The following is a 27,349-nucleotide window of genomic DNA, read 5'->3' as shown; positions in this document are numbered from 1 at the left end:
ATCTTTAATATCTAAATCCCACTCAAGTTATTACTTCCCTTGATTTTTATATCTTTAATTCCCCTCTACCCACTAGTAATTTTATTTCATTAATAATTCTCTTGTCAAAATCAGAAATTCGTATTCCAGCCTGAAGAAGTAAAGGGTTTTTTTCTTCAGGTTTTTACATTTTTATTATGACTGCTTTTATGGTTTTGCTTAAAAATTTTATCTCAAATGTAATTAATTTTTGTTGATTTTTCAAAGATTTATTTTCTCCATGTAGAAATTCATATTAATGACTTACAGCCTGCCTCACAGACTTGTTAGCTGCATTATTTGTTCTCTTGCATGCACACATTTCTTTCTTGATCTTCCTGCTAAGAAAAGCAAGCATGTCTGCAACAAAAAAAACATTCTGGCTTATGCAGGAATGATATTTCATGATTAGTTCATTAAAATTTAATTTATATGAAGCGATGTAGCTACTGAGACACATTGTTTCCAGATACCTCAAAGGTTATTGTTACTTAACAGGTATGACGTAGGCACTATTCCTTACATTTATTTAAAAGTACATCCTGCCAAGGTGCATCCTACCATCCTGTTCCCTAACTGTGAATAAAAGGCATCTATAGTCAGGCTGCGTTAGAAGTGTGTAACATTGATTTGAAGATAATATGTAGAAGTAGGAGTGTCTTTTTTAGCTACTGAATAACGTACAGTGCAGTCGGTATTCTTCAAACGTGCACTTTTTTTGGTAAATCAAGTGGACTTGCTGAAGTAAAATATTCTGCCAAGCTTCCAATGATACTTCTAGTGATGCAAGTATTAGCTTGAAAGTTAACAGTGAAAGGCTTATCATTTGCAGTCAATTACAGCATCTGTATTTGAAAGAAATATACTTTGAATAAGTAGTGTGCTAATAACCAACTACGATTTGCAGACTTGTTCTAATTTTTGCTATTGTTGTGCAGATAACATTGAAGTGGCTTATCTAAAGACCTTGACCAAGGATGATATTATACAGTTCTACAAGGTAATTTAGTGATGTAGTTGGAAAGGGCTGTAGATATAACTGGATGTTATTTGTGTGAACTATGAAAGCATATAGTTATGCCTGTTTTAGGTAGATGATATGATTGATGCAGATACCTTAATAATAATAATCTTGTTTCCTGAATCTGACTTAGTTTAATGGCATCTAGCTTACTGTAAAATTTGTGGAGAAGGATTGGTTTTTGTTACGGGTTTTTTTTCTTCTTACCAGCTCTTAGTCTTCTCTTGTCTCATTTATCCTTCCTTCATGAATAAGTTAGGCAGAACAAAGGAGCAGCATAATGATGCAATAATTGTATGTTGCAGCTCAGCATGAAGTTGCTAGACAGATATCTAATATAAGCAATTGAAATACTAGGGGTGCCCCCCCCCCCCCCCGAATAAATTGGGCCTCATTCTTTTCATTTTGTAACAGTTTTCATGGACAGTGATAATTCACTAGATTGTGAAATGTACGTAGTATTTTATTACTTACAGAGCAGCTAATAGCTCAGGGAGTACTTTGAAAAATAATGTAGATATATATCCTTGGAATTCATTATTGGATGGAAAAAATTCTGCCCGTGAAGCAGCATGTGTATGTGTGTATCTGTGTGTTCTTGTTTTTCTTTCTTAGAAGGGGGCTAGTGTTATTCCAAGTCATTTCTCTTTTGTATTCAGTTTTATTATTTTCACTATCCAAGGTCATTTTATATTAGCATCTATTTTTATGGGACAGTCTTAATGCTTAAAACTGGTTCTTATTTACATGGCACAGTGAACACTTAACATTTTAGTCTTTTTTTTTAATTATTATTATTAATAGTATGATAGCATGGGTGAAGATTGCAACAAATACAAACTTAGTAAATGGAGTTCTTGTAGCCAGCCATCGTTTAATAAATACTAACTTGATTCACATTCTGGTTTTGTAGAATTATATACTATTTTGCTTACACTAATGCTCAATACATGATTATCCAGTATTCCAGAGCAGAAATAGCTGGCTAGATTGGTGAGGTAGTCCAGCTGAGTTAAATAATTGTGTTCAGGGTGATATGCTTCCAGAAGGCCGCTAGGGATTGAAAATTCTGCAGAGATTTTAGGTTGCATTCCTGATAATGTGATAGTTAATGGCTGAATTTATGTTACTTCCAGTTTTTCTGAGTCCCAAACAGTAGATAAATTCCTTAACTTGTTTGTAAAATAATTCAAAGTACTGTATGGATGGCTCTTAATAATATTTGAAGTGACATCCCAAAATTCATCCCTCATTTTAAAGCTTAAATTAAATGCTTTCATTCTTCTACTGTTTTATAATGTCTGAGTGATACTTCCCACACCTGAAGGACTTGATGTTTTTTACTGTAGGTGCTGTTGGCAATAGATGCTCCCAGAAGACACAAGGTATCAGTACACGTCCTTGCAAGGGAAATGGATTCCTGTAAGTATTGTGCTGAATATAGCATTTAATCAATTCCTGTTCAAGCAAGTCCTAGTTAAAGACAACCATGTTATGTGATACAAATGCACTGTAAGAAGAACTCAGCCCTGGAGTTTATATATGTTTCAGAGGAAAAAGTATTTCTTTTTACAGGTTTTCTTCACATGGGTGCTTCAAATTTTCTGATTGATGTTTGTGACAAAGTTCTTCAGCCATTCTGAAGTGTATCGATACTAAAACTTGGTATCTTAAACTAGCACCTAGTTCTTCAACAGGCTATTTTAAAACAAACTTAAAACTCTGTAATAGTCCTACAGGGAAAAACAAAATTCGGATTTGCAGTTATCAATACAATGTGGTGTGGTGTGGTTTGGGTTTTTTTCCTGACAAGCAATGAATGAATCCACAACTTTATTCAAGCACTGCTAAAGGGAAAAAACCACCACAAAACAACCACCAACCAACCCTCTGGGAATGCAAACATTATATTTCAACTTGAGAAAGTTGAAGTTTATTCAGGTTTTATTTTCAAATAATCTAGATTAGCTGTGCATTGTATACTGTGGTGTTCTATGTTAGAATTCAAGAAGGAAAAGGTTAGAAGTGTTTTTCACTAATATAAATAAACAGAAGGGAAAAACCTCTATGTTGTTCTGTGCGGATTTTGTACCAGTTTTACTGGACTTAAATTCCAACAAGTAACTGGTTGCAAAATCAAGACTATTAAAGGCTTGTCCATAGAACAGAAAGAAGCAGATAGCTGTGTGCCTATCATGAAACACTTCCAGTCTCAGAATGATTGATTTTTTTATGGTACTGTGGAATTTGTAACTCTGCAGCTGAGTAAGGAAGAATTGCTTCAAAGCATCTTTCCAGTTTTCATGACTAGTCATTGCTAAGTAGAAATATTTCTAATAATTTTCCTATCTAGAGAAGACTTTTTAAAGTCTAATAATTATATTGCCAGAATGGTTTAGCATTTGCTTGAAATACTATCTTCCTAAGACAAGGGTGAGCATGGGAGAAAACCTAACAAGTGGTTACTCTTACAGAGATTACAGCAAGGTATTCTCTCCTACTTCTCAGTTGTAAACCATTTAATCTGGCAAGTGGCCTCTCTTCTGCCGTGAAAGAGAAATTGGAACTTTAATGTGTTTTCTGTGGCTCCAAATGAGCATTCTTCCAAGAGCAGGTGCCCATCCTCTAGAGAGTAACACAAAGGAGGAAGGCTAAAAAGCTTCCCAGAGAGAACCCTTCCTCTTGGAGGCAGACACACCGTTTTCTGAGAGTGGAAAAGAATCGGAAGCAGTAGAGTAGAAATCTTGGATTTAAGGAGGGCGAAGCACTTGAACTCCCAGGGTGAAGGTTAGGGTTGAAATTTGAGTATGGATGTAGGAGGCCAGTTTAAGGAATTTAAGACTAGAAGTTCTCATGGACGAGTAGATTGGATGCAGGAAAAAGTTTTGGGGGAACTGGAGTAGGGCATGCGTGGGGATGGGCACGGAAGGCTTGGGGTTGCTATCCAGAATTCTGGTACGTAGAGTAACCCTCACGTGTCCGTAGGCCTGTCCGCGCTAAAAGGTGTGCTGTTGTTGCATTGCTCTTGTTGCATACACCAATGGCATTTACTACTGTTCTCAGAATCCATGCTGAAAAACAATGTTAAGTATTCATTGATCTGTAGGTTAGCAATTTTTATTTCTACATTATAATGTGTAAGTAAAATGAATAAAAGGCACTGCCCCAGCACATGTTCTCAAGTCAAATCATGGATTAAGCTCTTTGTATTGCTACAGACAGCCATGGATATAAAAGCAAAATCTTCCGAAAATCTTATGTACAGATACTTGAAAATTAATAACCTGTGATACCTCTTATAAAAGAAAACAGTTTATTATGTAAAAGGTACTGATTAAATTATGGTCCTGAATTAATTTTGCTGATGTTAAATAGGCCCTGTTGTTGGAGAATTTCCATGCCAAAATGATGTGAACCTGGCACCAGCACCACCACTACCACAGGTAAAAAGAAAAAACACACAAAAAATCCCAGCCTGTATTCTTAATATGGAAGTTTAGTATTATTAAATATAATATATAAAATATATTTATGTATAATATGTATAAAAATATAGGGAGAAATGAACTTCTTTAATTTCATGCTGTTGTGGGGCTGACATTTCAGCTGTTTTCCACATGCATTGTTATCCTTAATAACAGGGAATTTTCCTGATTTTTTTTTTTTTTTTCCTTTTTAACAGTCTGTCTTGTTACCTTTTGTTCCTTCTAGTCCATTGAAATGAAAGCTAATAGTAGTAGTAGAGTATCTACACTGTGGAGTAAATACAGATTATTGTCTGGAAATACTGATTTGTATATGATCAGATGTGTCAAGAGAAAGATGCATATGCATCAACAATTTTATCATCTTTGTTAAAAACAAACAACAACAACAGAAAAACAACCCAAACCCAACAACAACAAAACCAACTATCTGGTCATTATCTTAAAGCTTAAAATATTAATGCATATTCCTGTCAATGTGTAACCTGTGGAGGAAGAAATTTGACAAATTCTATGCATAAAAGTATTATAGATTTCACTTTGTGGTTCAATATGATAGCACTGGACCTTAAATGAATTTTCTTGAAGAAGGATGGTAGTGTTTGCCCCAGCAGATAATTAACTTTTCACAATGCAGTAGTAAGTAGATTTGTGTTCTTATTCAGAAATAATAGGCGAGGTAATCACCATGGGTGGAGATTTCTTTATGAATTATATGTGGCTATGTTAACCATTATGACTGAAATATTTAAAAGTTGCTTTGTTACTGCAACTAAAAATAATAGCTCATTGAATTGCTATTGTTTTTATGATCTTACCTCTGATATTCAAAGAGTAGGTGGGATGTTTTGAAGTAGAATTTGTGAATGTAAAGACAAGCTCTGCATTTACTAAAGTTCCTGCCATTATTAGTAATGCAATTACGGCATTATAGCTGTTGTTTTAAATTATCTAGAGTAAATATGAAACCATTTATTTTATAAGAAATAACACTGTATTTTGGGGATCTCGTAATAATGAAGCATGAATCACTAACATAGAAAAGAGCAAGAAAGATGTTCATATGTAGCTGTAGCAAAAGTTAAAATAAAAGCAAGGAATTTCTCACTTTTCTGATCAAAGATATTGAGCAGACTTTCTCTTGCGTACGCTTCTTTGCAGCCAAGTGTGATTGAAAATATGACAGAATTCAAGCGCAGTCTGCCACTGTTTCCACTGGTGAAACCACATATCAATTTCATGGCTGCAAAACTGTGAAGAACCCCAATGGATGAAGAAATGCAAATGATCAGTACTGACATGGTTTCAGGGGACTCCATGATGAACAAAATTATTAAAGATCATTAGCATAAATGGTTCTGTCCGTTATGAAAGCCCCAAATTACTAGTCGGTTCATTTGACATTAGCTGTGTGTTAGGAATAGAGAGCATATAAAAATCAGTTGTGGTCACGTGTCATTTATATAACAGACTACCTGTTGAAAACCAAAATCAACTGAAACAATAATAATAAAAAACTTGTAGATGCAGTATATTTTTAAAATAGTATATCCCTTCACATTTTCATTTTGATAAAATAACCCTCCAGAGCAAAAACAATGGCTTGAAATATCCTCGTTACTCTTGAAAAACAGCGTTTAGTATCCCAATAATTATCTTATTGGGGGCTGGAAAGGGTGAGAAAAGTAGGTCCTTTTTGAGATGGGGTCAACAATTTTTCTTAAAAATAGGGACTTTCACATTTTTTTGAAGTGACGTGTTGAATGATACTTTTTTAATTGATCCTTAATGCAACCAACATGTTTTCTATTTAAGTTTTATGAAGACCAGGGTGGGGAGGGGAAAGGAAATTTGACAACGCAGTAGTAAGTGAGAGAATTGTCTTAATGAGCATAATTGAAGACACGGGCATGATTTTAATCTTTCTATACAGATTTGGGGACATTTTATATTAAAACTAGTAAAATGCTGGAAACACTTTAATAGTGTATCTTACTTTTGTTACCAAAAGTATTGTCCCAGTCTCTTAATACTGTCAACATTCTGTTCAGTTTTTCAGTGTTATTGTGAATTGTTTCCATTTGGTATATAAAATACTTTATTTGGTGTCATTTTTTGTTTTCAGTTGTGCGTTTACTGGTGGAGAACTCGAGCTATTTTGCCTCATTTGTTATGTTAGGTCTAAGTCCAGCAAAGTACTTAATAGTGCAAATAACTTGAAGCACACCTTAGTTCTTGACTCAAGAACAGGTGAATGTCAAATATGGGCCCTGTAGTGAATCAGATACATCATTCTGATACATCTGCGTGGGTCCTTGTCCTTCAGGAAGGCGTTGGGACAGTGCAGTACTGGGTTAGCGGTACTGCTGTAGCACAGGCTGTGGTTTAGGTTGCATCACAAAATGTTTGTTCCTACTTCTTCTAAAAAGGCTGCGCAAAACCCAACAGGATCAAGAATTATGCTGAAATACTGTATGTATGTATCTCCATAATTTAGTAAACTGGGAAAACATTCGTGGTAACTAATCTTCACCAAGTTTACTGGCTTCTGCAGAGTTGTCTTGTACTTGAGACAGTCCCCAAATACAAAAAGGTAAGGGAGCATCTTACTAATGATGTTCTCCTACCTGCTTAATGCATAAAATCAATAGTAATAATTCAGACAGGAATAGAGTATGCAAAGCACCGAAGATATAAAATCTGTTCATTGATGGTGTTACTGTGAGTTTGCTTCTTACTGAAAGAACCAGAAACCAAGGCCCTGATGTGACACGCATGTTGTCATATGTCAGAATCCCGATATATTTGATAGGGCTGTTCTTCTCCTTGAGTCAGTGTTCTTACACGGGCTTTGAAGCCAAAATAAATGAATGGTTGCCAGGGTAAGGGCCTTAAGTTGTGTTTTATCTGAGAGTCTCTTCTAATTGAATAAATGCAGTGTATTTAAAAGTTGTTTAAAGCCTAACAGTACATGTTTCAACCTATTTTTAATACATTTTTTGATAATTTGTGATGTAACCTGTTGCCAAAGAAGGGCACTAGCATTTTTTTGTAGCCCAAGAGGAAAAAAATTTAAACATATTATAACAAAAGCAGTAAAGGTGTCTCTGCTCACCACATTTTTCATGGATCCTTCACATAAAATGGGCTTTTTACCCTCTTGCATTTCACTTTTGTTTATAGTTTTCCTTTAGTAAAAGTATTTGTATTATAGATATTAAAATTTTTGACAACATATTATAAAAATATATATTTTGGGATTTAGTATTTAAACATACCACTCTTATGGTGAATAAAATGAAATGGCTTCTATCGTGTGTAAAAATAGATATATATATATATATATATATTCATGGAAGTACTATCAACTCTAATTTTAACAAATTATATAAATAAATTGGAATAGCAGTGTATTTAATAAAAGCTCACAAATCACGTTTTCCAGAGGAAAAAAAATGCAGAATTTCAGAGTTCTGTGACTGGATGTGGAAACCCATGTAGTTTTCCAGCAACTCTTAATTGATTTTAAGTGTTCTCCAGCATTTTACAGTTTCTGAGTTTGATATAGCAGTAAATTTTGATAAACTCAGGCATACTAATGGGTTCATTTTAATGGATCCAAAGCTGCAGTGTCTACAAGCAATAAAAAACTACCTAGAATACACTGTAATTCAATTTTAGTGCTTGTTAATTAGTTTATGTAAGAAACCATAAATTATTATTACATAACTGTAATTTTTGCAAGTGCTATTTTAAGCAGTTGATGTGGAATTGGGTGCATGTGACACAGCCAGTATGACAGAGTGCTAGAGTTATTCTGTTTACAATAAACAATCTGAATTTAATGTTTGGAGTTCTTAATTTGTTTCATTTCAGTTTTTTGCATACTGGTAATGTTACATCTATCAGTCTGTGCATGTTTTTTATTATACAGTGTTTTGCTATCCAGTTGCTTGGACTAGTTACTAGGCTGATACAGCATTGCTGGAAAAGTATTCCCAGTCACTTTCAGGGAAGTTTCAGAGGACTTCCCTGTGTGGCATCCCACACCTTTTAAGGTAGATCCATCTGTGTTGCTCTCTGAGTGTATGAAATCTTAATAATATAAAGGTAGAAATATTTGCACAAGACAGGATTTTAATTATCAAATCTGAAAGTGTAATTTCAGAGCAGTGCTGCAGCCACACTGAATTGTGCCTAGCGCAGCTTTACAGTGTCGCTTTTGAGAAATTACTTTCCCTGATCTCTTTTTTACGCGTGCCAAAAGATTATTTTTCGAAAGGTTAGGAGTAAGTGTGACTGTTAGAACAGTAAATAGTGTCAATTCCAAATTCTGACAGTGCAAAGATACAGGTCAGCAGGTACTTCTGCTGTTCCTAATGGGGCTACTTGAAGCAATATTTGACAGTTAGCAACATTAAGAGACAGGTTTTGTCCTTGGCATTGGGAAGAGTGGTTGGTACTCTCGGTGAAGAAATAAAATGCCTGCAACCCACCTGGAAAAGCATTTGACCCTGACATCAGGGCTCTCTTTCTCCACTCCTAGTTGTTAGGGATTGGTGTAAATCTTGACTCATTGGCTTTGTCTTTTGCAAAAATCAAGCTATCCAGATTGATTGTAACGTTAGTAGTATGTGAAATCTGAAGTCCACTTCAAAGGAAGAAAGTGTGTAAGGCCAAAGGCTCAGCAGAATGGGAAATGTCACAATTAAACCAACTTGAACTCAAGCATCTAAACAGAATTTAAGGTTGAAAATATTTATGGTTTCTTAAATTAAGATCTGTAAGCCACCCCAAGGCTGTTAATGGAAAGTGCAGCATTAAGGGATATAGGTAGGCACCACACTGCCGAGCATTTGCTGCTGTTAACTTAGAGGACTCCCTCTGCAGTGATGCAATGCAAGTTCTTACAGTTCTTGGCTGTTTGTGCAGTGGCTGGGGGAGGATACACAGCTCCAAGTGGGCTTCAGGTTCCTGTTGCACTGAGCAAGGAATTGACTGGGCTTGGCCAATGGGAAACTCTAGTGAGAGGCGTCCAGGTTTAAATCCCACATCTTTCTGAGGATCCATCACCACCTCACTGTGTGTTAGCTGTCCTTCCTTCTGCTTCAGACTTCCATTACAGCTTTTCACTACCTGCTCGGCTTTCCTTTCAAGAAGGGGGAGTAAGGAATCGTGGTACTTCTGTAGTGACTGCCAAAGATAATGTAAACTTTTCACTGGAGCAGCAGCAGCTAGAACTCAGGACCCCCCTTCCAGCCCTCCCCTCCACCCGTACGCAGAACTGGGGATCCAGTGGTATGTGTGGGCTCATACATGCACATAGTCTTACTCTGATTAGAAGAGATTCCCTTCAAGAGAAGGGAATGAGGAGGTCCCCAAGCTGTGTTACTAACCTCTGGGAAGTGGGGAAAAATAGGCTAGAGAAAATTCTAATAGAAGGTGGAAATTAAGTTGATTTTTTTGTTTGTTTGGTTTTTGTTTTTGTTGGTAACTCGCACTAACCACTGAGTTGTGGTGCAGAAGAACATGCTTTTTATGTGAAGTCTGTTGTAAAGGATGAACTCCTGTGAGGGCAGAGATAAAGACAACTGCTTGTGACTTCCAGGGAGATGTAGGAGATTGATACTAATGCATTTTACATAGTTAAGACTGAGTCATTTCAGAGCATGCGCAAAAATGGTATCAGGGATATCAATGTAGAAAATGTGGGTGTGTACAAATGTTAGTGAAAGCTGAGACTGGGTTTTGAAGATCACAATTTTGGACGTGATGCCTTTTAGTGGTCTTAAAAATTTGCTGAAGAGTGTTGAAGAGGTGTGCTTGATAAGGCAGTGCTGGAACTGGTTTAAACTACCAGAAATACGTAATCATTTCACAGCAGTAGTGCTCAAAAATGGTTCATTTGGTATTTTTCAGACATTCTAATTTGCTTTGGAATGAAGTTAGTTTAGCAGGGCAGGTTTCAGCCCAGTTGGTTATTTGTGCATGTGTGTAGAAGCCAGGGAAGTTCACAACAGATTAGTGCCCATCGGTGCTCTGGAGTCAGTAAGCTGTCAGCAGGTCAACATCTCCCCACTTTATCTTTTTGTCATTACAGTAACTTTTAGCTTGCCTAACACTTGTGTGTTCCAAGCCTTCTGCAGTAGTAGGGGAAAAAAAGGTGTTTCTAACGACCAATTTACTGCAAGGGAAGTTCAGTGTGTTGAGATACCAGTATCATTCACTGGCACATACCTGTTAGGGGTGAATCTTCAGGAATCTGAAAAAAAATCCACGCAGACAAATCTGTTGTTCACAGATTTGATTAGCGTTAATTTCCAGACAAAAATGTAGGAAAACAACATAATTGTGACAATTCTGCAGCATTAAGTGTGTTTTAGGAACACAGGAATCTGTATGTATAACTTCATGTGGCATCTCCACAAGCTGATTGTTCAGTTCTGATGCTCTGTGTGTCACCTTCCAAGGCAGAAAGCTCCGGTGTTAATCTCGCATTGTGTCATGTTTCTCTGAGCAAGGTGAGGTTACCCACTGTTACATCAGCCAAAGGTGTCATTGATGTCCCTTTAGCACTGGGATGCACCGGGTGTGGGCTGCATGGGTTTTCTAGGATATTTTTTTCTGTGATTAGAACTTACCTTCTAATCGTGGCAAGCTTTATCCATAAAATTATACAAAGATGGCATTTACAGTATGTCTGAGCCTGGAGAGCCACACTGGACTGCTGCTGAAGCTCAGCCAAGTGGGAGAGGGAAGCAAGTAGGACTGCTTCAGAATTAATTTGAAAACAGGTGCTACTCAACCGCAGCAGGAGACTGATCTGCTGTTGTATGCACAATTTGTTTTTATTGCTGTGAATAATTAATAAAAATGTACCTTATGCAGCCTTTTCCTGGAAGTGGGAATATTTAAGAGTGGAATAGGTTGTAGGCTTGATGTAATTTGAAGAATGTATATACAAAGAATGCTTGTAGTTTGGATTTTCCAATTGAATTTAAGTGTCAGTAATCATTTGTTTAAAGATGTGATGAATGTGAAAATACAAAAGATTGTATTAAGCTCAATGTATACAAAATGTAAGTGTGAGCTGGGGTGCTTGCCCACACAATGAACGACTTAATAAAAATAATGTTGAAATGGAAGATAATGCTTATAAATTGAAAGCAACTAGCTGCATGCCATTTTGCACTTGTCTGATAATCATGTCTATCCGTTATGTCACTGTGTATAAGTTACAAATTCCTGTGAAAAGGGGTCATGTGTTATGTCTGTAAACTACCAATGCACAACTGTGGTGCTGTATAGCTAATAATTGTATTCAGCTTTTTAAAATGTTGAATTGAGTAATTAAGAGTGAATACAAGACCTTGTTTTCAGGACAGTTCGTAGTGTCTGAACAATCGTAAGTTTCTTTTAGCTCTGAGAGCAACAGAATAAAAGTAGGAGAATCTCATTAATTTTTTTAGCTCTACATTCTCTACCAAACAGACAGACAGACAGACACACACACACAGGCAGTTGAGATAATTATTAATTTCAAATTAATGGAGATAATAACTAAATCCTTAAGCTGGCCTAACAACTGGAGTAAATGTGTTGCCTTGTGGTGTGTTGATGGGCCTAGATTATAAAATGCGTATCTTAACAATGGTTTGGCATAGACTGATTAGTAATTTCAAATAATCTTAAATACTGTTGGAATAGCTTAATAGTCCTGGAAGTCTTGTAACATTCATGGATTTTCTTTAATTTGAGATCCGGATGCAGGGTCTCTGTCTTGCATAGAAAGAAACAGAGTCCTGTAGTTTAATAGCTTGTTGGGGTGAGCTTTAATTTGGCAATGTTAGATCTTCTGTGACAGAAATCTGTTACAAAGGTGCTGGTGGAGCTGCCTCGCTATTCCCCAGGAGTCACCATCCACCGTGCAAGCAAATAAATAAACCCCAAGATAACGTGTCTCTACATTTGTAAAGAATGCATTTGCTATGTAATAAATTGATCACTTTCTCTTAAGCTAAAGTAAATAATAGACCTTCTTAAAACTGTGTGGAAAGATTTAATATTTCTGGTTGTGCAGCAGCTTAGGAAGAGGTAATTGTTCACAAAATAGACTGCAACACAAAATCAAAATATATGTAGACTTTAAACTTTTTCATTAAATAAGACTATAAGGGATAGTACAATCAGCTTAAACAGTTTTACTTATTCTGTTGGTAATTTCTGGTTTATTGAACATTCTGAGGTGCCCTCGTAAGTGATACCGCAGCCGTACTGGCCACAGCGTGCGCAGTCCTGGTAGCCGGGTAGTGCAGAGGAGAGACTGCACGGTTTGGGAAGGTGTGAAGGGGATGGATGGTGCTACAGCATCCGGGGACCGACAGCAGCCTGTCGACCGCGGAAGCTGAATTTAGAATGTTTCTTCCTGGTCCTGACGGTGTGAATGGCTGAGGGCGGCCGGAGGGAGGGCGATCCCGTCGTTGCTGGCCTCTCCCAGTCTCGGTGCCTTGGGCAAACGGTGAGGTTCTGTTCCACAGCAGTTCCAGTCTCCTACTCACCCGATCTTTCCTTTTGTTCAAGATATTATTGTTACTACCTTTTCCACGACAGAAAGGACGTTTAAATATATCTCCTCTTTTCCAGTATTTATAGTGCGCTAATTAGTGCCGTTTCCAGCCAGTTACCTGTGTGGCCAGGCACCAGCTGGGGGTGCGTGTGGGGAATCACCTGCCCCATCTAGTCCCGGTCTGCGGAGCGAGCACCAGGACGGGCTGTTCTGGTCATGGTGAAGGAGACTGAAAGACCTAAAGCTGAAATTTTTTGGCCCCTTGTTGAGTCTTTAGAGCTCATGCTTCCCAAAATATTTTTTGACTTGGAAAGTCAAGAAGTGACTTAATTGACAGTAAATACCAAACTCTTCAGTGCCATTTTTACATTAATAAATTTAAGAGTAGGACTGCGTGCTTAATTTGCAGAGGAATGTTCAGGTTCATCATGTCATGCATATGGCGTAATTAATTCCTGCTGTTTGACAAGGTGGGGGTAAGGGAAGACCAGGAAAGGAAGAATTCATTAGTTTTGTTTTGTTTTCTTACCTGTTTTGAATTTTTTTTTTTTCTTAATAAATGCTATGCAAAAGAAGAAATCAATTTCGTAACTTAATTTGTAGAAAGTGGCAATTTTTTAAATGGAGAGTTTTAATTTTCACCGCTTGGAAAACCGCATATACTTGAGAACAAAACTGCCAGCTGAAGTGCCGGGCCAGGAGCGCCGCAGCTTTGGTGGCGCCTGTAGTTAAAGTCCTCCTCGGTGCTACCACGCGGCGGTGGCCGGTGCTCCCCGCAGCAATGTGCGGGGCTGTGCGTCTCGTCCTTCTGCATGAAAATAATTTTCTTCGTTCCGCTGAGGAAAAGCGTGTTTGTACGATTGTACAGAGACAGATTTGAAGAGAAGTTTAAATGCTTAATCGGAGGAAAATAAATCACTGTAAATCGCGGCGGTGGACCAGGCGTGTGCTTTAGGAGGCGCGGGGCTGCGGGGCCGCTCGCCTGGCCACGTTCAGCACCGCGCTCGGCGGCCGGTGCTCCCCGCCCGTCTGCGCCGGTGGCTGCGGCGGGGGGCGCGGGCGGCCGCGGGGCGGGGGCGGTGAGCGGCGGCGGGCGGGGCCGGGGAGGGCGGGGCGAGGGGAAGCGGATGGGCGGGGCCGGGAAGGGCGGGGCGAGGCGAGGCGAAGCGGGTGGGCGGGGCCGGGAGCCCGCGTGCCGCCGGCTTGGGCCCGTGCGGGGGGGAGCTGCAGCCGGGCCGGGGGCCGGGGTGCGCGGGGGGCCGGGGTGCGCGGGGCAGCATGGCGGCGCTGGGGCGCGGCGGGCTGTGGGTGGGCCTCTGCGAGCAGCGGGGCGTCACGGGCGCCGTTATCTCCCGGCGCCCTCTTTCTTCTTGGGGGTGTCCATGAATTAACGGGGGGTTGATCTGTGGCAGCGCTGAGTGCAGCAAAGGCAGCCGCGGCCCTGCCGTGCGTTGAACGTGCTGATGCCCGTTACGCTGAGGGGAAAGGCCGCACGCACCGGGCCACGGGCATCGCCAGTGGGATTGTCTGCGCTCACCGGCGCTGCCGACCCCCGGCGCTGCCCGCCCCCCCCGGCTCGGGGAGGTGGTGCTGTGGGGTGCGCGGCCCCTCAGGAGCCACCGGCACCCCCGGCCCCTCAGGAGCGGCGGCCGTTCCGCCTCGGCGCCGGTTTCAGGGAGAGCGGCATGCAGGGGGCGGGGGGGGCAGTGACAGACCCCTCACTAACGGGGGAAGAAGGAAGGTTGCGTGGGCTGCCGTGGTTCTGGTATTTCCAGCATTTGACATCATGGGGGGCTTGACAGTGAAGTGCGTGTAGTGACAAGGACACACGATACCGCCAGGGCGGAGGGCCACGGGGCCTGTCACGTGCGGGACGTGCCAGCGAGGACGTGTGCGGCTGCGCGATAACCGCCGTGCGATAACCCCTGCGCGATAACCCCTGTGCGATGACCCCGTCGCTGGCGCTGGACGTGTGGCTGTGTGATAAGCCCCCGTCACTGGCACTTCCAGGTGCTGGAGAGCAGCGAAGTTGCTGACAGACACACTCTGCTCCAGCCTCTCATGGTAACAGACCTCCACGTCTTCCACCCAACCATCCCCTCGCCTGTCTCTGGGTCCACGTCCTTCTCCCCTGGCCAGTCTCAGTCCTCATCTCGCCCATCTGTCACCACCCTCCTTGGTGCGACCTGTGATCTCCCGGCACCCTGAGCCCTTCCACAGCTCCCGGGCTGTGTGTCACAGATAACACCCACTATCTTTTACCCATTTTTCTCAATGACTGCTCAGTCCCCAGCCTCCTTGTCCCTCATTCACTGCGCCTGTTGTTGAATCCACATTGTACCTTTTGCCTTTGAGTAGGACAGCCTAAGCGAGGAAGACATTTAGCGCTCCGGAGGACAGGCTTTCTGCTTTCAGGCCCAGCTGTACAGCACTGTGGGCAGTGATAAGGCACTAAGACCCATTTATTCTCTTAACGTGGCCCTTTTACACAAGAAACCCTTGGGAAATTCCAGTTCAATTTCACCAAATCCCAACTGAGCAGCTCCAACGTTCAGATTTGCAAGGGGCCTGGGAAGATTATTCATACAAGTCACAAAAGCCACCACCTCAACCACCAAGCTGAAGTTCTCCTTACCACCTTATTTTTAGTTCCCTGCTTCAAACTTTGAGACTGTTGCAGACCTGCAGCATTTTCCCATTAAGTGACCAAACTATCACAGAAGAAATCTTCGATAGTTACTCACTGTGGCCCCAGAGGATGGTGTTTAAAGTTTGACAAGGTTCTCAGCAATTGGAAACGTGGTCTTATTAAAGGAAACACCAGGCGACCTGGTGGCGGGAGCAGGCTTCCTGCGTCAGGTGCGAGTGGAGGAAGACGAAGGATTTCCTTGCAGAGCTCTGTAACTTAAGGCTGACATATCCTTGAACAGAAAGGATCCTGGATGTAAGCCTTCCAAAAGTTTGTACTAATAGTTCTCCCCCTGTCGCTAGACTTTCTCGGCTGGAGGAAGTCTGTGAACACATCGGTATGTGCAGTGAGTGCTGGGGAAAGAGCAGCAATACGAGTCCTCATATTGCAGTAGGTAACTGTCATTAACAGCATACTTAGCACAGTGAATGAAGAACAGAATTACACAGCAATATGGGAATTTTCTGCCCCTTTCTCTGTTCTTTGCCATGCAGCAGGAGCTTCTTTTTTCCCTGAGTCAGGCTTACTGTTGGGTGTGAGCATCGCAGGGCTCACCTGGTTGTGGTGGCTTGCTAATACATCTGCTTCGAAGAGATGCCTGGTTTGCACACTGAAAGGATGAACTGCTGCTCCTGTTTTCTGTAATTCTGTCACAGAGAGCAGAAGTTCACATGACTGGTTTAACTTAAGGGTAAGTACAAGGCAATGTGTTTGAAGGAGACAGAAAATGGAGAAGGGACTCTGAATCAGCTGATTTGTATTTAAAGGCTTTATTCTGCTTGCTCTCTCTTTCTAAAAATATTTTTTTTTTCTGGTTTGGAGAGATAAGATATAAATGAAACCCTGGCAAGAAGTGCATAAAATCTGACAGATGAATAAATTGTACTCTCAGAGCTGTAAGCTTGAAAAGAACATTGCAGAGATAATGCATGTTCTTGGCTTGACAGAAGTCCCATCCATTAGAAATATACCCCTATGAAGATTGATCTGAACTTTTGAGCTTTCAATTGAATAATTGCTCTGTGGGATTTGAAATATTTTGAATTATTTAATTTCCCATTCACTGAAACTGAATAACATTGCAGTTGGTGATTTAAAACGTTGTTGAATTAATTATCACATTTTGTTAAAATTCTCTTTTGTCTTTCCTTTGTCAGTTTTTTATTTCAAAGACCTCAGCTAATGCAGAAAGCGTATCATCCCAACAGAGAGGAGACATGAGTCAGAGATTTGTCAGCTTGAATGGCCTTAGACCTACTTATGCGGGCTAACCACTGTGATGCAAGTCTGAAGTGTGATGTTACTTGCATATTAAAGAGCGAGACGGAGAAAGCTAAAGCTTGCTTCTTCTGACCCTCTCTGCTACAGCCTTTCATGGAGAACAGGTCAGATTCATATACACAGAGCTGTAATAAATTACCTAAACCTAGCAGCAAAGAAAAAGGTGAATTCAGGTACTCAAATGGGGGTGAGTCTGAAGGCGAGTTTTATAGATGACTGCAGCAATCTCATGGTTGTCTTGAGAGAAGCAGGTGTGTGTCTCCATCTTCCTTCACAGCCACCCACCTGGCTGGGCCACTGTCAGGAGCTAGGAGTGGGGAACTGAAACAGCTCCTGCCAGGAAGGACAGCGCAAGCCTTTATGCTGGCTCGGTTAAAGCCATGCCCTTGGACTACACGGGTTTATAGGAAGTCTAATACGATGCTACACACAGTATAAAAAGGATACATGAATCTGTTGTTCCGGCATCTTTCTTCATTCACTTTAGAATTCAGCCTTGTAAATCTAAAGTCTCCTTAAATTTTAGTAATAGTAGTTACTTAAGTAAGACCAATATTTGAATAACAGCGTTCCCCATGAACGTACACTCCACGTGTGACTTCCAAATAGGCAAGCGAAATCTGTACACAAAAAGCCGAGTCAGGCCTTTGACAGAGACTTGCGCTCCTACTCCCTGATGCACCCATGCTCCGAACAGAACGGGTGCTGCCAGCTCCTACCCCTTCCAGCAGCACCACATGAGCTCCAGTGCAGTATTTTTGGTAAAAGCTGGTTCAAATATTGATGCCTCAGACCACAGGCAGTGTAAACACCTACGATCTGCCTCATCTCCAAACTGCAAACCAAACACACTACTCATATTAAAAGAAGAAAGGCCTGCAGCCATGCATTGGAGAATACGTGATAGGAAAGGAAATTACACCTGCCAAAGCCTCTTACGGTGCAGCATGTTGGTCTCTAACATTTCAAATTTCAGCTGAAGACAACTTTATCCCTTCTCTGGATCATCTGGCTTATTTTTGTGTCATCCCTCCAATTTTATTTTTCTCTGGCATAATTTATAGCAAGCTATTTATGGGACTAGAATAACTGTCGTCTTGGAGAAGGAACACAGTTCCTCCTGTATACAATGCGGGTTAGAAGGCTGTTAAAAGGTTCCTGTCCCAAAACAGGTAGCAGTATACCTACAGATGAAAGGTGAAAAGATCTGTTTCTTACTTGAGTTTCTTGCCATCCCCTATGCTTGTAATGAGTAGTCTTAAGTTTAATTTCAGGATTCTGTCTTCTTTCTGTTTTGTTTATGCCATGTTGTATACTAAACACCATCAATACACTCAACATGTTCCTTTTTTACATGGACTTCCTATGCCTAATGTTGATGATTATTTTTAGATTATGAGTTATTGCTGTCATATAAATCCCCCAAGACACTGTTTTTCATGTAAAAGGGTAAGCACGTTTGTTTTGTTACTGCACTCATCTGCACTTCACTGCACTGGAGCAAAATTTATTTCAGACAAATGGTTCTTACCTATCTTTATGTATCCTTTTATACACTGTTGATTAACTTGAAACATCTTGCAATGAGAGAGAAACTCAACAGGCTAAACAGCAACTACGTCCCACAAATCACCTATCCTTGATAGAATAAGGCATATTTACAATTTATTCAGCAGTGTTTGGTGATTGTATCTACTGAAAAAACCAGCACATGCTCATCACCTTGATACTTGCAGGCAGATTCAAAAAAAATCTCAGCTCAATAGCAGGTGCCCACATGAGGGAAAAAGCAATCTTACCCTAGGATTCAGTCCTCAGATTAAGCACCACCTGCTGTTTTTTGAGAGAGGAGTTATGCCTGGAACACTGCACTTGCATTGTGTCTGCTAACATCAAGGCTTAGCACAGGACAAAACCATCATGAATTTAGCAGAAGTACCAATTCAGATAAGTACAGGCTCAGCTGTTGCTAAATTGGCAATTATAACTAGATAGCCTCTGCTCCCCCACCATCATCATTGTCGGTGCTGGAAGTTTTGTCTCAGTTCAGTGAGTATTCTGTTTTGGAAGCTCTCATTTGTCTTCTGTTTGACAGCTTACAGTGATTTTGTTTAGCTGTACTGATGAACTGCTGGTGAATGGAAAAAGCTCCAACCACCAGAGACATGAGGATTAGCCAAAATCTACAATTCCTACACAGCTGGAAAATTGGGAGATTAACTATAAAAGGACTTAACCAGAATGTAAGATCACATCATCTGAAATACTGCATGTGTTTGGGATTGAAAATCCATACCTGACTATCCTTATCTCTGACCTTTAAAAGTAACTTTCCAGCACAACCATAGCCATGGGCAGGAGCAGCAGGGGCCGGAAGAAGAAAACAAAAGTGCTGGCAAGTCCTAGTGTTTTACCTGCTGGGGGCCTAGATCTGCTTTAAGATATGCAGAATTTTAGAATTCCAGCATCTGCTCTAGGCTTACATTGCAACCACAGCTGTGATAAGGAGAGATGATCTTGTTTTAGACATGGTATGAAATCTGTGTGTCTTTTCTGCCAAGCAGTTGGTACGGTTCCAGAATGCTGCTCTCATTTACATCTTTTGTTATTTTGCAGACTCTGATGCTAACCTGGCCTCTGGAAAGCTGTTGTGCTGTAGTCTGTCTTCATTTTGGTGTTACAGGCTTATAAGGCACCCCTAAAGATAGATTTTAAAATAAAAATATTGTACCTGCTGGGGAAAAAGAAAAAAAAGCTCACGAAGCTCGTTCAAGAGAGACGAGTCCCAACCCCACCCTTACTTGAAGCAGGTAACAGCTAACTCGGCTGTCTGCACTTCGGCTGTGCTTCCACCGTACAGCGATAGCAGAGGGCACCCTGTGCCCTTTCTGCCTTTGACTCACGGGCCTTTCCCCTGTCCAAGGAGAACTGGGCTTGGCTTCCCTCCCGGAGGAGGACGGGCACCATTCTGCCAGCCTGGCTCCACTGCAAAGTCACGACTTTCAGGTCAACCCAAAGCTCTGTAGTTGCCCAGTGCCCCAAGAAAGGACCCCTGGTGCAGGTATGCAAGAAGATGGCACCACCTCAGGTCTGCAGATCTCTTTTTTGTTAAGCGTCGTTAAATATGGGAAAGAGGCTCTCAGCCCAGCTCCGAGCTTTCTTCCAGCAGTCCTTACACCTATCCTGCTGCTTGCGCTGGGAGCAGGTTATGCCTACTGCCTGGATGAGCTGTTAGCAGCAAGCGGTGCTCAGGCCCCAGGACAGGGGCACCTGCTGTGGACTGCAAGTGTTTCCTGTGGAGGCAACGGAGCCTGAAGCATCCGGGTCTCACCCAGAAGAATCCTCTAGCATCCAGCAATCACACAGAGCAGGAACGGGCAAAGTGCAGTACAAATCTGAAATACCAGGTGGCATTATCTGTGGTTCCTTCCATCACAAAGTTGCTCTGTGTGCATCTGCTCACCCAGCAAAGACCATACTTGAGCTGTGTAACTGCACCTTAAACCAGCTGAAATTTCATCTGCAAGAACATTTCAGCTGTGACAAATTTGTCCAATACGCTTGAGAAATCCCACTCCTCCATTGGGATTGGCGAGTTTATGTTGTCAAGCGGTTGCTTTGTTTCTATAGATAGATAAGGGAATTTGTCTGTAGGACTTTGGGACTGAAAAGAAGTGACCCTGCCGTCATTGCCTGTAGCATCTCTCACGCTTCAGTCACTCGCTGATTTTGTTTCCTCAAGTGATTCTTCACATCCTCTAGCTTTTCAGCTATCTTCAACCAGGTGAGACCCCTGCACAAGACTAAGAGAAGCGTTTGAAAGGCAGGATGGCCAATACAGTACACTCTGGTATTTTGCTTGTTTTGGTATCAGTATTGAGCCAAAAAGCAGATTTTGGGGTGTGTGGGTCTAAGTACAAAATGATTATAGATGTTTCCTTTTTTAATGCTAATATACTTTAAAAGACAAAATTAACTACATGCACTACTCAAGACATAGCACCAAGTTCACTTGTTAGTAGAATTTAATTTCATTGTACGCTCTTCCCATCCTTCTACTTCCCTACCTACTGGACAGCGAGTATCAAGTCTTGTTACTGCATTTGGATAGCAATACTGTTCGGCTGCTCCACAAGTTAGTTTGTAAAGAAAGAGACCTGACTTTCAAAAAAGGGTTGTTAGAGAAAAAAAAAGATATTTTCAGGCCATCTATTTACATCTCAAAAACGCAGTAAGAATCTGCTTTTGGAATACAGGAAATGTTAGGATGCAAAAATACACCACTCACTTTTGGAGTCTGCTTACCACATGCCACATAATTGTGGTGTATATTGATTTATCCTAATTACATGTCAGTATATTTATTTGCTTTCTGACTGGAGCAGAACTGCTACATACTGAATTCAGCTTGCTTATGGCTTTTGCGCCTTTCCTGTGGTGCACAGTATCACAAACCTTGTGCTTTTAGAAACAGAACCAGAACAAAACTAAAATACATGATCCAAGCTGCACATCATGGCTGGTGTATAAATACTCAGTTTCACCTGGTCGTATTCATATGTATGCAAATGTGTCTTAACATTAGCTCAGTGGCTGCCATTCATAAGAACATATTTTAGGTGCAAGAAAAGGATGACTTCGCTTCCCAGATTATGATTATGCAGCTGCTGGAAGGGATGAATTCCAGTCTATACACTGCTTTCTAAAACACTTGTGTTAATTTGCTCCTCAGTAATATCCAAATGTAACTAATTACCCTGTAATGAGGCTCCTAAAGCTGACCCTCTAACAGGCTTTGGAAGATGTCCAGCTTATTACACGGAATGATTTGGCTTGACTTTCCTTGAACTCCTCATACATGGATGCCATAAATGGTCGTGTTCCTCAGCAATGATGCATCCTAAGGGTGGTAACAAGGACAAACAGGATGACTATGGAAGACATTCTGCTCGTCAACGGCAGGTTTGCAAAGAGTTACTTACATAACATCTGAACGCCAGCTGCACTCGATGAGGACTTTGGCTATGGTTTTGACAGTAAGAAGCTTGCAAAGTTAGTTAATACATGCATCTCACACAGTTTTGGAAGGTGTCAACAAGATTGTTTCCCATTCTAACGATCTCCTATAACTACACAATCTGCAATTGCAGTTTTCCACACAGGGATTTTTCCCGATCTTGGTACTTCGCTAAAAAGACTGAGGCACGGAGAGCTCACTGCTACAACCCCCGTGGCATTGATCTTTGCTGAGGACGTACTCAAGATTCATGCGTGGTCAAGAAAGACCCCATGATGCTTAGATTTTTGAGGAGACAAGATGATCCCTGGCATCTAGAACAGTTTCCATGGTGCGTCACTGGAATCACCTCTAAAAAGTCTCCACAGATGCCACTCGTAAAGCTGGTTTATGTTTTTCTTGGTCCTAATCTGTAGATTAGGTCAAAATATTTCTGCGGGCTGCTACTGACTGCACTCAAGTGCTATATGAGGGGATTCAATCACACAGTGTATGTCACTTAGCTCAGCAAGAACTGAAATGCTTTGAGCAGGAGTTGCCAAGAGGAATGTTATGGACTGTCTGATCACCTACTCCAACTCTATCCAAAGTAGCTTCGGACCTGAAGGCTCAGAAATACACATACATTTTCTGTCATTGGGCGTTTAAGTATCTATATGTAACTGTTCTAAATGTATTTAAAAACAGAAAATGAGTGTAATGAAGAACACCACCTATTAACCAGAGCTTTCGCTTGTAGGCTTCTTTAGAAAGGCAAATAGAACAATTCTGTTCATAAAGAATCTACAGCTGAACAAAGAAATGCCAGTGCCCATGCTTCTGCAAGCAGCGGTGAATTTACTCCTTACGTCAGCGCGCATGGGAAAAGCAGCCTAGTTACCAGTAAGGTGGTATGTGACATAAATACATAGCACAGTTCTGTGTCTGCGGTAGGAGACGGGGGGTTGTAATGTGGGAAGGTCAGTTGCATTGCGTGGTATTTAATTCATGCCAAGTGGAAAGCACTTTCATTTTTGTAGTCACAATTTAACAACGCTCTGGGGTAGAGAACCCTGCGGTTAAAACATACCACTACTTTTGAAAAAGAAACTACCCGCAGAACAACAAAACACTGCTTTGCATTTTAAAAGGTACCAAAGAATTTAAGAAAAAGCCGAAACCTTTGTTTAATGAAGTACAGACTGAATTATCCTTATAGGTTAGCAACCATTTTCTGTGCCCCCCTCAGAAGTCAAAGAATTGCTGTGGTGTCGGTTATGAGAAATCCCTCCAGCCATTCACAGCCTGGTACTGAGGGAATTTGGTCCAAATCACAGACTCAGTATGTCAAAATGACATTTTTCTACCTCTGAAATTACTTCCAGTTTTTATTCCTTCAATCCCCCCTCTCCAAAAGGCTTTCATCATGTAACCCACATCCCATAAAGCTTCTGCAATGCTTCTCATCCAGCGGGAGTGATTATTGTTATGTACATTTAACTAACATCTGTCTTGGATTAGAAAAAAACAAAGTAACAATCCTTGAAACTCAAGTGTGAATATAGCGGGGAAACAGGACTTCCCTCCAGCACCGGGGCCTTGGTTGGAAGAGTAATGCTGCAAACCATGACTAGTAACAAACTCAGAATTGCCTGTGGGATCTTAATCTATAAATATGCAAGGGAGGTAAGGTGGTAGAGATCTTCTTCTGTCAAGTTACTCATACGCTTGTGAACCAGCTATCATTTTGCTGCAGAAAACACAAAACCTCTTGATTTTCATCAAGAAAGTTTTTGATCTGTGCTACCTTATATATTCTACCTTCTCTTTGTGAGAAGCACCTGGAAAACTGGTAGGGGGAAGCTCTTCCAGAGATAGTGGGTGGGGGCATTAGCTTCTTGTGATGATTCATGGCAGAGAAATGACAGTTACTCACAAAATAGTCCTTAGGCATAAATAATTGGTGTTCCTTTACCAGCTCCCATTAGCTACAGCTAAGAGTTACCGAGCTGAAGTAAGAGTGGAGGAGCAATTCAAAAACACCCAAAACATCACGCTGTGCATGCCATATCACAGACTGGTCTGAAGGCAGAAGTTGCTGCCTTTTTTTTTTTTTTCTTTTCTCCCCCGCCCCCTTCAATAAGCATACTACTTCCTATGGAACAACTGCTTAGGCAATTGCTTTTCCATGGCTTAGTCATCCAGCATTAAATGAGGTGCTGGCAAGATATGTTTTGACAGGTGCTGCTGAGCTGTTCAGTTGAAGCAGTTTCAAGTCATGTCTGCTATTTGCTTTTAGTAATTCTGGAATGGATTTTTTTTTTTTTTCTACTGAACTACTTAGTTTAGTACAACCAGAAATAACTGCTTTAAGCTCACAGTATTCAGAGGTGCAAAAGCAATTAAACATGCAGAACACATGAATAACTAACTGGCAAGAATGGACAAAGGCCACAGATCTTCAAAACTTCTTGAAGCACAGGGGCCATGATCTAATGGAGAGAGTTCATCACTGTTTTTTTTCACTTGCAGTAATATTCTCTTTGGACACTTGTCTTGTGACTGTTGCCTTTCTGGAAAGTGAGCTCTATTACTCAAGCTCTTGAATAAGGCATTGCAATAAATTAATAAAGCCGACCCTGGGCTTCTATAAATTAGTAAAGCAGAAAGAATCTGAATGGTTGAAATGCTGGGCAAACTCTGGCACAAATACTTCTAGTTTTACAGCTCATTCCAGCAGAGCAACCTGCTAAGCAGCAATGAAGAAGGAAGTCTTGGCCTCAGTGCCCACAAGAATTGAACCAACTCATTAAGGAACATTGCCTTCTGATTTCCCCAGGTTATGCTGGAATTTATTGAAACAGACTAAAGTGGGCATCTTACCCCAAACCACAGCAAGTGAGACAACACTACTGGGAGACAATGTGCCTCTTCAGTCAACAGGGTTAGATGATGGTAAGTTTGGGTACTGAGGGGCTGTGAGGATGAGGACGTACAGCCAGATTCAGTGGTATATTCCAAGTATGTATTTACCTCATTGAATTAAATATCAAAGAGTATATGTGGTTTCTTGAAACAGTTGAAGTTTCGCCCTCCCCCCCCAGAAAACCCAGGTAGAAACAGTAAGAATAAGTTGTCAATAAGTCATGGTAAACGCAGGGTCAAGGTCACAGGTTAAGGAAATGGAGCTAAGTCAGCAAGACAGCAACAGCTGAATTCCTCAAATATCAAAGTGAAAAAAATTTAAGGCACTTAGGTTACTGAAGAAGAAAGTACATAACTAACACTGCACAGCCTTAATATTTTTAGGTCATCTTAAATACTGCCTGCACCAAATTTATGTAGTTGACAAAACTGTAGATTGATCCTGACAGTGTGGAGTAGCATGACAGATTAAACTTGCCTCAGTCCTAGCAAGAACCATTTTCCAGTATATTGCTGTTCACATGTATGTACTTATCTACAGCCAAGAAAACTTTCAGTACAATTTTTTATTTACATATATATACACAAATATACTCAAATTAAGAAAAACTTCGGAAAATTCCAGACAAATGGTTCCCATAAGCAGTTCCTCTCCCAGGCTAATGCACTAGTTAACTGTCAACTTTCTCAAAGTTTCTTACAATCTAACAAGTGCCATCCCAACCACATAGCCACACATCCCTCTCTTTTGAGAAAAAATAAGAGGAAAATTCAGGTGAGTAACACCTGTGTGCCAAAGCAGAATCACTTCCATTTTAATCACCCTTCAAAACTAGAACATTTTCTCAAACTGCACAAGAACTAATCAATAATCAACTGCTTTTTGGGTTTGGACAGTAAGTTCTGTGACTTTGCAAGGGTGCAGAGGAAGGGGCCTGTCAGTGAGAGGACAACTGCTAAGACTTTTTCAAAATTACCTAGCTTTTACCTATGATCCTATCAACCCCACCCCAGCATGTTTTTTTGAAAAACCAAACAAAACCAGCAACCAAAAATCACATCAACACAAAGTTTGGTAGCAGTTGCCAACCAGAAAAGAATTCCAAAACCAGACTCATTAGTAAAACTGGTAGTCATACTTCAAAATTGCAATGTGTTAGCACAGCATTTCTTAGGAGAACAGATAACATGGCTGTAGTCAATGATGCATTAAATGACTTGGCTAAGCTCTTCAAAAAATAAAAATGCAAATAGAAAGTGCTAAGGACACAGAACATTAAATACAGGGTTCCAAAAGCAAGACTGGTGCAACAGTAAATGGATCTATGACGTCTGTAGTTCTTCTCCCAGTTCTCTCAATCAGTAAAAACCACTATACAAAGTGACATATTTGTCTGCGGTTAAAAACCTTCCCAAAAAGCAGCTAGTAAAATGCTGCTCCAAACAACCCTCAAACATCCACTCCATAAACTTGTCCAAGTTCCACAGTATCCATTTTAAAAGGGGGAATCCTCACAGCTGCCATGATAAACATTACACAGCTGAAAACCTACTAAGAACTGTCTCCTCAAAATAGATAATTCTGACTCAAGTCAGAATACCTAAGCATGTCTTTTTTTACAAGTACAGAACTACTCTAAATACTGGAGAGGCCTTAAACAGCTACACAATTGGATCCTCCTCTGACAATCAAACCAAGGCAGACAGCTAACCTCTGAGAAACAAATCCAGATGAGGAAGGAATTAAATACTTCAAACCAGACAACTCATGGACATTGTTACAAGGAAAGAGGATGCAGGAAAGAACCCCCATTCAAACAAGAAGTCACGAGAAGGACAATAGGGCTCCAGAGAGGAGAGGAGAGAGAGAAGGGGAGAAGCACCTCCTGTATATTTACATAATCACAGCTCTCAGGTAAGTTGTGCCTTTATGTTGATGTAATAGAAAGCTAAGAGAAACTTAGTTACAGGTAAGAAAGTACACTTAAAAATGCTAGATAACATTTCCTATTCCTTGTTCTGAAAGTAATGGGACATAAATTAGCCATTAGGAGAAAAAAACAAAACAAACAACTTCCTACAGCCAGTGTTATCTTTCTCAATGAAGAGGGATCAGTGTATTCCCCAAATAAATGCTGCACGTCAGCCAACCCAGAGATACGTAATAACTCCCAACCCTGGTTCTGTATTACCAGCAGTTGTTTGTGTTGCAACGATTTCTTTTGCTTTGCATGTTTGAGAAATGTATTCCCCTACATCATTTATTGATCACTAGAGAGGAAAAGAAAAAAAAGATAAGAAACATAAATGTAAGTTTAGAGTCTTAGAGTAATTATTTCTTCATCCCCAAGATATTTCTTTAGCTATC

General features: G+C 40.8%; 1 protein-coding gene and 1 long non-coding RNA gene across 6 annotated transcripts in view; both read left to right on the top strand.

Moving 5' to 3' along the window:
- Positions 1-11,980, top strand: part of IDE (insulin degrading enzyme) — a 70,413-nt gene extending 58,433 nt beyond the window's left edge. For all 5 annotated transcript variants that reach the window (XM_055721421.1, XM_055721423.1, XM_055721419.1 and 2 more), the window contains exons 22-25: positions 957-1,018; positions 2,389-2,461; positions 4,415-4,482; positions 5,686-11,980. In XM_055721421.1, the coding sequence (XP_055577396.1) occupies positions 957-1,018; positions 2,389-2,461; positions 4,415-4,482; positions 5,686-5,781 (299 nt within the window). In that variant the 3' untranslated portion in view covers positions 5,782-11,980. The remainder of the gene's footprint in view (positions 1-956; positions 1,019-2,388; positions 2,462-4,414; positions 4,483-5,685) is intronic.
- Positions 11,981-20,339: 8,359 nt separating this feature from the next.
- On the top strand, positions 20,340-27,047 carry LOC106631097 (uncharacterized). Its single transcript, XR_003559584.2, has 2 exons — positions 20,340-25,011; positions 26,611-27,047. It is a non-coding gene; the product is annotated as an uncharacterized LOC106631097 (long non-coding RNA).
- Positions 27,048-27,349: the final 302 nt, after the last annotated feature.

The sequence above is a fragment of the Falco cherrug genome, chromosome 9, assembly GCF_023634085.1.
Source record: "Falco cherrug isolate bFalChe1 chromosome 9, bFalChe1.pri, whole genome shotgun sequence".
NCBI classification, from domain to species: Eukaryota; Metazoa; Chordata; class Aves; order Falconiformes; family Falconidae; genus Falco; species Falco cherrug.
The sequence above is the reverse complement of the archived record's forward strand: the minus strand, read 5'-3'. Positions and strand labels throughout refer to the sequence as shown.